This window comes from Mesocricetus auratus, unplaced genomic scaffold (genome assembly GCF_017639785.1).
Source record: "Mesocricetus auratus isolate SY011 unplaced genomic scaffold, BCM_Maur_2.0 Super-Scaffold_100009, whole genome shotgun sequence".
NCBI classification, from domain to species: Eukaryota; Metazoa; Chordata; class Mammalia; order Rodentia; family Cricetidae; genus Mesocricetus; species Mesocricetus auratus.
This window is the reverse complement of record NW_024429193.1, coordinates 48850976-48860405: the sequence shown is the minus strand read 5'-3', so window position 1 is coordinate 48860405 and position 9430 is coordinate 48850976. Positions and strand designations below refer to the sequence as shown.

The following is a 9430-nucleotide window of genomic DNA, read 5'->3' as shown; positions in this document are numbered from 1 at the left end:
AGGGCCTGAGGGGGGCAGTAACACAGTGGGAGAGCAGGGATGGCCTGCCATGCATGGAGGAGGTAGGACCCCACGAGAGGCGATGGGACTGATGCAGGGACTAGCGGGGGACTAAGCAATGAGGCCAGATTCCCCTGGGACACACAGGAGTGGGAGTATGGAAGAGGGGCAGAGATGGAGGGAGCTGATGAACTCAGAGTTCATTGGAGGTTGCTGTGGCCTGGCACAGTGCATGGCAGGAAACTGAGGAATACATGAATTGATGGATGAGCAAAGTGAGGTCCCCAGGTCTCTGTAGCCTCATAATTTCAGGGAGATGCTTCCTGAATTCTGCTGCCTTCCCACCAAAGCCCCAGCTCCTCATGCCACAGCCAGGGTTGCTTGGGACCCAGAGCTGACTTCATGAAGAAGCACCATTATCCATCCCAAGTGTGAGTAGCCCCGCCTCTCTATGCTTCATAATGCCCACTCTAGCCAATTTCCACAATGCCTGACATGAAAAAGCCCCAGGCCCAACTTCTGACCTTCCCAGGCTCCTATCTGATGAAATCTGCAGTCTCTAAGGACACCCAAAGGGTACCATGGAATTCACAACACTGACAGTACCTGGTGACACTCATCCTTCTCTGCCCAAATATGTTAGCCAGGTCTCTGTTATGGGATGAGTCCCTGCCCAACCCTGTCCCCAGGTCTCTTATGGAAATCTCTGATGTGATCACATTGACTTGGGGAGAGGCCCACAGGAAGGACAGGGTTTGGTGTCACCCAAGCCAGGGCTGAGAATGGAATATGGCTGTGACCTTGATGGAGCTGTGCCTGGGAAGGAAATGTAAAGCAGGCTGTTCAAACCAGAAAGCTGTCCATGTGGCTGAGACTCAGAGAAACAAAGGCCCAGGGAGGTCTAGTTCATGCAAAATCATGGCTGGGTGCTGATCCAACAGGCAGTTTGACCTCTAAACCCTAGAAACTGGCTGCCCAAGGGACTTTCCTGGGGGCCCACACCAATTCAGATGGGAGAGATCCCTTCCTGGTCCAATCCCTGAGTTCTAGGCCATCAGGACATGAGTGGTAGGGAGCAGATTAACATCTCAGTAGGTCCTGGGGAAGCCAAGGACAGAGTCATGACTGCAGGCTACAGTTCTGTGCTCCAAAGAAGTCTCCACTGCAGATCCCAACCCCAGCAGGACCTGAGGCTCTGTCCCAAGAGGCTCAGCTCTCATGTCGCCATCCCTGTCCATTCCCCATCCTTCTCCTTCTGCCTTGGTCCTCTGATGTCTGTTTACTCCTCGTCTCCTACATTGAGCTGTGAGTTCCCCGAAGGCAAGGAGTCTGGCCTGCCCCAGGTATCACAGGAGGTTTTTAAATAAAGCAAAAGGCATGAACTAGGCAGGTTCTTGAGCAGAGACAAAGGGAGGTCTTTGTTACCCATCTTTACTGAAGGCATCCACTAGAACCCGGGGACATGAGACAGGCTGAGGGAAGAAAGAATAAGGACCAAGGGTGACTGGAAGGGAGGGCTCCTACTGAGTGCCAGGGGACAGAAGATGGACATGACCAGGATGAAGAAGCCTCAGCCCTGTGTGTCATACCCAAGTGGCCCTGGACCCCACCCTATCTCCACTGACAAGCAATGTCCTATTCACAGGCATGGCCTGGGTACAATGATCACATGCCATGGGTGCAGTACATAAACATAAAACACACATAGCAATGCAAAGCTTCTCTTGAGCCTCTGGCCTGTCTGAGACCTGCCCCTAACACAGAAAACAGGCTCATGAGACCACGTCTACCTTTTCTTGCTTTTTCCCCCAGTACCCGATGCTAGCCTGGGCCCCCAGAGGAGATATGGAAAAAGCAGGGACATCAGGGGCCACGCCCAAGGTCAGAGGCCAACAAGGAGGAAGCTGGGAAGTAGGGGTCTCTGGTCAAGCTCTCACACCTGCCGGCACTGACACTTCAGTGTTAGGCGGTTGGTGGCCTGAGAGGCCTCCCCACCCTCCAGAGTCCAAAGACCACAGGTGTGGCTTCCTCAAAGCCTGCTTCCTCCCTCACAGGCCACCTGATCTTCAGTAGGTCTCTGCCTGAGGCAGCTGGCAGAGAGGCCAAACAGTACTCGCTCCGACAACACTGGACCACTGACTCAACCATCGGCCTCCGGGGGGACCAGACATTCGGCTACACTGGCACTCAGGTAAGAGCCTATCTCCAAGGAATAGCAAGGGTAGGAGATCCTGGGGCTAACACAGGCATCCCTGTGGCTTCCCCGGGTTGGGGCATCTCTCAGCCTCTTCTCAGATTTAGGAAGGATTAACTCCCAGGAACTTGGCCACTGACTGGAGATTAGGAAGAGCAAGGGTAAGCCATGCAGATACCCCTACCTTGCTTTATACGCCTACAGAAGAAGAGTGACGGCCTGACTAACCCTGAAAGGGGCCAGGCAGGTCAAGCAGCACCTCAGCCCTGCGATGCAGGGTCGTTAGCAGTAACTGTTGAACTACCTCTGCCAGCCCGCAGGAACCCTTGGCACCCACAGGAACCACACTGGTGTGCGAGGGCAGGCCAGGGCAGCAGAGCAGGGCTCTTCTTCCTTCCGTTTAGGAGCAGGAATGGAATGCCACAGGCCAGGGAGGTAAGGAGGCAGGGGAAAGGGCCAGGCTTCCAGCACCACTAGCTCTTATCTAGGAAAGGGGTTCTCCCAAGGAGGGGAACAGAGATCAGCCGCCTCCTCTATGTTCCCATGACGCTCACTGGCAAATCATTTTTCCATCTGTGAGTCACCTTAATAGATCTCCGTCATTTTCATAACAGTCCCGATAAACAGGTATGGGCACTTCCTTACACTTTGGTCAGGACAAACAACTGAGGTGCACCACGCAGATAAGGACAGAGGCATGGAGATATTCAAAGTCATGACGAACGCACACAAATAATCAGTCGTTCCCGTGACTCCTCCATACGCCCAGCACATACAAATTCATGACATTTAGCTCTGCTCCATTTCAAAAGACGTGTGTTCTAGGCCCCCTCTATGTCCACCACCTAGTGACCGGGACACATTTATAAGCCAGACAGCTCTGGCTCATTTCCCTATTAAACAGTCACTGTGCTCCTAGGCCTGTTGTCCTCTTTGAATATCAGAGTCCTCATCTGAGAAGAGGGGCAGTGACTCCAGCTCTGGGGTAGTTTTGAATATTAGCTGGAGCGCTGAAGGTGACCGTACAGCGGTGCTCGCCATTTGCAAGCAGAGGGACAGTGGTGAAGACTAAAGGAAGCAGGGTCAGGAAGGGGCTTGACAGCAGGCTCAGAGTGCCATCGGGGCTGCCATGGCCACTTCTGTTGTTGGCGAGGAATGGACAAAGCTGAAAATAGCATTTGGGCACACTCTGGGCAGGTGGTGGTTAAAAAATGTTTTACCAGCCAGTGGATTTAGAGAGTTGGGAGGAGGAGGCTGTCTGGGAAAGAATCCGGAACACCAGAAGGAAGAGAGCAGGAGTGGTGGCCAGACACTACATTAGTGTAGGTTCCCAGCAAATTCAGCACAGCACCCCCTCCATATATGTCTGTCTGTCTGCCTGTCTGTCTTTCTGCCTGTCTGTCGTCTGTCTGTCTCTGTATCTAACACACACACACACACACACACACACACACACAGAGTCTCACACTCACATATACTCCTCCTGGCACCGTCATTAGTGGGGGCTTCCTCCCTGTTTGCAGGATTAAAGCAGGCCTGAACAAGAAGCTTGCTATGGCAGGGAGAGCAACTGAGCCCTCTGCCCTCCCCACAGAAGCAACTCATCCATGGCACCTTTTACATCTAACCCCAGAGTAAGATCTGAACCCACATTCAAATAATGGGAGGTCAGCCATGTTGTGCCCCCTGTCCCAGGCCCTTTCTTCCCTCCTGGCCTCCAAGCCTAACATGACTTCTTGGGCAGGGTGTTAGATGCAGATGACTCTGAATAGGTCCCCTGGAGCTGAGGGCTTCAGATGTGGTCACAGTGTTCCCAGGTCAGAGCAACAGCAGTTAGATGGACCTTGTATTTCTGTCCCGTAGCCTAATGACTGTCTCTGATTCACTGTGATTCTAGGAAGCTGTCCTCAGTAGTGTCGCCATGTCCCGGCCCAGCAGCAGAGCCATCTACTGTAAGCTTCCTGCCTCCCCTCCCCTGCTCAGCTCCCCTCCGGGTCAAGCTCCCTGAAACCCGTCTTCTCCCTGCAATTGTCCAAGCCTCGCCTCACTCCTGCTGCCCCTGCCCTTGCCTTTGTACCTACAGTGCACCGGAAGGAATATTCCCAAAGCTTGGCCTCAGAACCTACCCTCCTGCAGCACAGGGTGGAGGTGAGTACCCCTGGGGCCAGGCAGTTTCTGAGTAAAGCTACGAGTTCTGCTGGGTGTGTCCACTACCTAACCAAAGCAGAAATACACCCGACCCTAATACGACAGCTCAACCTGACCGAGCTCTGTAGAGTCAGATTCAGCAAGCCTGAGGCCTGAACACCTGCCAAGTTCAAGGAAGTAGACAGTAGTCCCAGAGTGGGCAGAGCAGGCCCAGCTGGAGGTTGTGGGGGTGGATACTGTGTCCCTAGGAAGGAGTGACAGAGTACAGAAAGCCATCAGACCAACCCCTTTGTTTCCCAACCCACCTCTGCTTATGGATGCGGGGAAGAACGTATGAGGGCTGCCGCTAAGGGACAGTGTCACAGAGGGGAGAGTTGTCCTGCACTCTTGGGTCAGGCTGAGCCACTGGAATGGAATCCTCTGACCCCACCCAAATGGATAGCTGGCACTCTGAGATCTGGTCATTTGAACTGGCTTTTAAACTGCAAGGATGTGGTTGGGTAGCTTGCTAAACTAGGGACATGGTGGTGGCCCCAGTGCATGGGAGGGGCATAGAACCCGCCCCCTACCCTGGTAGCCTTGGGTGCTAAGGGACAAGTCGGAAAGCCACAGTGCAGTGGAGAAGGGGCTCCCCGGCCACTGTTCAGCTTTTCTGTTGAGTGGGGCTGGAAACTGGCTTCACTGAGGCCCATCAGGCAAGAGCAAGAGGAGGCGCGTTCAAGATGGCAGGTCTGTAGGCTCTGCTCAGTGCTGGCAGGGAGAGGGGCTGCATGTGAGCAGGAGTGAGGAGGGAGGGTCCAGAGGCGGGAGGTAGATGGCTTCTCCCCAGCAGAAGACTGGTGCAAATGGAGGGTGACTCAGGAAGGCAACGTTGGGCTGTGGAAAGAGAGGAATCTCTAGGGGAGGGTGGCCCTGGGAGAAGCTGCCAAACAATGGGGCCTGCAGAAGACAAGGACCCTGGGAGCCAGCGATGGCTAGAGCTCTCTCTGTGCAAGACTCAGAAAGAGGACACTTGGTCTTCCCAAGAGCCCTGTGGCACTGGGTTGGCACAGTTGGAAAGATGTTTGGGTATGGGCAAGAGTATGGAGAAAGGCAGGGGTCGGGCATGTGAGTCAGTGAGGGCCGGAACAACCTGAGGACAACAGTTCCCAAACATAGCAAAGGGAACCAGCAGGGTCCTAGAGCCCACACACAGAAACATGGATGATTTTGTTGGATGATTGGAACCCTCAACCCTGACTACCCAGTCACCTTATATGGTGGTTCCTTTGAAGTCCCAGAATCCTTAGCCCTAGTCCTAGAAGCCTCTTCAAGAACTTCCATTATTTTATTGAAAAGCATGACCTCCCCATAGGGGGAGCCAAGGACACACCTTCCTCCTCCCCTGCCCTTTCCCTGCTTGCTGTCATCTGGGATCTCCTCTCTCTCTAAACCTTCTCCCACACCAGTCTCTTCCTGTCCCCTTAGCATCTGATGACATGTAGGCTGGGGACACAGAAAGTCCGAGAACCAAAGGATGCCCTACAGAAGCTTCAGGAGATGGACGCACAGGGTCGAGTGTGGAGCCAAGACCTGATCCTGCAGGTCAGAGATGGCTGGCTCCAGCTGCTGGACATCGAGACTAAGGTCAGCCTTCCCAGCGCACCCAGCCGTGGGCCCTGGCTAACCCAGGGTGCTCGAGAGCAAGCGCCAGGCTCTCCACCTGCCTCTCGGTGCCTCTCCACATCCAATACACACCCAACCAGGGAGAGGCAGGGCAGGACTGCGGACAGAGGCATAAGAATCAGAGAGCAGGGATCAACCTTCAGGGTCTCAATGGCTCTCAGTGATCTCATATTTGACCTTTCCACCTGCCTTAGGAGGACCTGGATTCTTACCGCCTGGACAACATCAAGGCCATAGATGTAGCACTCAACACCTGCTCCTACAACTCCATCCTATCCGTCACTGTGCAGGAGTCTGGTCTGCCAAGCACCAGCACTTTGCTCTTCCAATGCCAGGAAGTGGGGGTGAGTGACCGGTGAAGTGGCCAGTGGTGGAGTTTGATGACCATCGTGCATGAGCTCGCTCGCGCGCGCGCGCACACACACACACACACACTTAATTGGCTACTTCCTCCAGGCAGAGCAGCTGAAGACAAGCCTGCAGAAGGCTCTGGAAGAAGAGCTAGAAGAAAGGTAGGCTGCCCCTGCCCAGTGACATACACAGCCTCCTAGCTCAGGCCTGAGGGCCACATCCTGGCTGCACATGTGGAGAATTCACGATCCTGGGACCTAACAGACACATGCCAAGAACTAATGAAGGCTTAGGCCAATGAAGGGTGTTGGGAAGGTATTGAGTGCATTGGTTGCTGTCTCTGGAGGCCGTTATAGAATCCAGGCAGGCCCAGGAACCAAGCATGTGATGCATGGTGGAGTTAGGGATGGCTCAAGTAGAGACTAAGGGGCCGGAGGGGTTCCTGGTGAGAGATGGTGGTGCCCATGGGCATAAGTGTGGGCTTATGTGTCTGTCTCGAGAATTTTATCAAGGCTATATCTTTCACCACGCCCTCAGCAGACCTCGGTTTGGAGTCCTTCATCCAGGCCAGGACAGACGGAAGGAATATCCTCTGGAAAGGCCAATCCCTATACGACAGGCAACCCCTCTGGAGCAGAGGTTTCCTCTAGAACAGTCACCCCACATGACCCCAGAACGCAGTAAGTTTGTGCCTGAAGGCAAGTGGAGCAGGTTTGGATCAAGAAAAGGAGCTCTAGTCTCATGGTCTCCCCACATCCACCGCAGGCATCCCACCATCCCCAAGGTCCCTGATACACTACCCAAGTGCCCGAGAACCAAGTGACTTCACTCTGCCTCCTCCTCCAAGACGTGCTCCATCTCCTGAGGACCCAGGGCTGGATGAGGTAACTGAAGGTGGTCAGGGCTTGCTGGGGCTTCCTGGGCTTGGGGAAAAGGGAGAGTCTACTCTCAGGAACCCGGATTCCCAGGGTAGACAGGGCAGGGCTGCAACTGAGGTGGGACAGGGGTGCGGATGGTGGGAGGATAGCAGGGTGGGCGGGGAGAGTTGGGTTTGCATGACTGTCCACTAAAAGCCATTGGTTGTTGGGGGTCCAGGAAGTACTGAACCATGTTCTCGGAGACATTGAGATGTTTGCTGGAAAGTTGAAGGAGGCCAAGGCAAAAGACAGTCGTAAAAAGAAAAAATTTGGGAGAAAAAAGAACAAGGCTCAGAACAGTAAGTACTCCATGCCAGGGGGGTTGCAGGGTATTTTGGGAGGACCTAGAGACCTTACATTTATTTTTTTCCCACAGAGATAACACAAGCACAGTACATTGATTGCTTCCAAAAGATCAAGTTCAGCTTCAACCTCCTGGTTAGTGGCTCCGGCCAATTCTGGCCCCTTCTCTTCTGGCTCCCTCTCTCTGACCTCAAACACCCAAGCCTTTCCCTTTCCCTTTCTTCTCTTCTCCCTTCTTCCTGCTTTCCCAGAGTCTCTTTCTCTTGGAACTTTTGAATGGTACCAGGCTCTGAGCCAAAGCACAAAACGCTTATGGGGTGCTAAAATTCTGGTGATGGTAAATGGAAACCAATGTTGTTCTGTGTCTCCAGGGGAAGCTGGCCTTACGGCTGCAGGAAACAAGTGCCCCTGAGTTCGTGGACCTCATCTTCCAAACCCTGAAATTCGTGAGTGGAAGGCAGACAGGGTGGGAAAAGGGACAAGCTGAAGCCAAAGGGGAGCAGAGGGAGGAACAGAGGCGGGGGAAGTACCAGGACAGAGGGAGCCGTGGGACCTGCCCTTGATTCACCATGCATCTTCATGCCAGGGTACCACTCAAGACACAAACCCCAGCAGACCTGATGGGCTGGCAACAGAGTCAAGGACACCAAAACTTTGGGGAACAGGCAGGAAGCGAGGAGACAGAGCTGAGGGGTTCGTGGACAATGCCTACGCCCTTCTTGCCTGGGTGCACTTACTCATGTCTTCTCCTCTACCTTCCCTCCAGATCCTGACCCAGTGCCCCGAGGCTGGCCTTACAGCCAAAGTGATTTCACCACTCCTCACCCCTAAAGCCATAGACCTGCTGGAGTCCTGTCTAAGGTCACCCGACAATCTTCTCTGGAAGTCACTAGGCTCAGCCTGGACCACCAGCTGGTAAGTGAAGACAAGGAGCATGGAGGACCCAAAGCAGGACGTGCAGCCTGGTGGTACACTGTCACAAACCAGAGGCATGTCCGGAGACTGTGGGGACACTACGTGGAGTTCCCAACTTTTTACCCAGTGAAGAAACACACTACTTCGGGAGGTAGGGGGCAATGCCAACCTTCTAGTAAAATGTACGCTCCTTTTCACCAGGGACAAAGTGAAAACTTGGTCTCAGCCCAACTCAAAATATAAGAATGACTGACATAAGAGATGCCAAGCTATAACATCTGAAAGTTGACCCAGCAAGCTTCAGGACAGGTGTTAAGAGAAGCCAAACTGCTGTGGTTGGAGGAGGGGTAGGCATGGGGCCAGTCAGAGAGCCTGGAAATTGGGAAGGAAACTGACATGAATAATTGAGCTAACATGTCACAGGAAGAGTCTACAGAGGTCACACATCTGGGTCCCCAGCTGAGAGGTCCCAACTATGTGATAGAACATCATCAGAGTGTCAGGTAGGCCCCATTGAGAGGCCAGTGAGCAATTCAGTGCAAGCCTCTGACCTTGCTTCCTCAATCATGGTGTGTAGCAGAGGGTAGGGCTCTGAGAAATGTTACACGAAGAAGGCAGAAGGAAAAGCAGGAAGAAGGTAAAAAGAAATCAGAAATGCTGGTCATGGTGGTGCATGCCTTTAAGGAGGCAGAGGCAGGCAGATCTCTGTGAGTTCGAGGCCAGCCTGATCTACAAAATGAGTTCCAGGCTACACAGAGAAACCCAGTTGAAAAAAAAGAGGAGAGAGAGGGGGGAGGGAGGGAGGGAGGGAGGAGAGAGAGAGAGAGAGAGAGAGAGAGAGAGAGAGAGAGAGAGAGAGAGAGAGAGCCTAAAAATAGAACCCAAAGAGCAGAGGGATGCAAAATCAAAGAGAAGAACATAACAAGAGCCCAGAGCT

At 53.5% G+C, this 9430-nt stretch overlaps 1 protein-coding gene across 2 annotated transcripts in view; it reads left to right on the top strand.

Annotated features, from left to right (window-relative positions):
- The first annotated feature begins 2041 nt into the window (after positions 1 to 2041).
- The window catches only part of Eps8l3 (EPS8 like 3), a 16731-nt gene continuing 9342 nt past the window's right edge, over positions 2042 to 9430 (top strand). The window contains exons 1-12 of one of the 2 annotated variants that reach the window (XM_040752066.1): positions 2042 to 2191; positions 4092 to 4146; positions 4278 to 4342; positions 5810 to 5968; positions 6202 to 6351; positions 6464 to 6519; positions 6896 to 7038; positions 7124 to 7242; positions 7454 to 7574; positions 7652 to 7713; positions 7950 to 8024; positions 8345 to 8493. In XM_040752066.1, the coding sequence (XP_040608000.1) occupies positions 4116 to 4146; positions 4278 to 4342; positions 5810 to 5968; positions 6202 to 6351; positions 6464 to 6519; positions 6896 to 7038; positions 7124 to 7242; positions 7454 to 7574; positions 7652 to 7713; positions 7950 to 8024; positions 8345 to 8493 (1130 nt within the window). In that variant the 5' untranslated portion in view covers positions 2042 to 2191; positions 4092 to 4115. Of the gene's footprint in view, positions 2192 to 4091; positions 4147 to 4277; positions 4343 to 5809; positions 5969 to 6201; positions 6352 to 6463; positions 6520 to 6895; positions 7039 to 7123; positions 7243 to 7453; positions 7575 to 7651; positions 7714 to 7949; positions 8025 to 8344; positions 8494 to 9430 lie in introns of those variants that run through there. The other variant, XM_013118089.3, reaches the window with a different exon arrangement.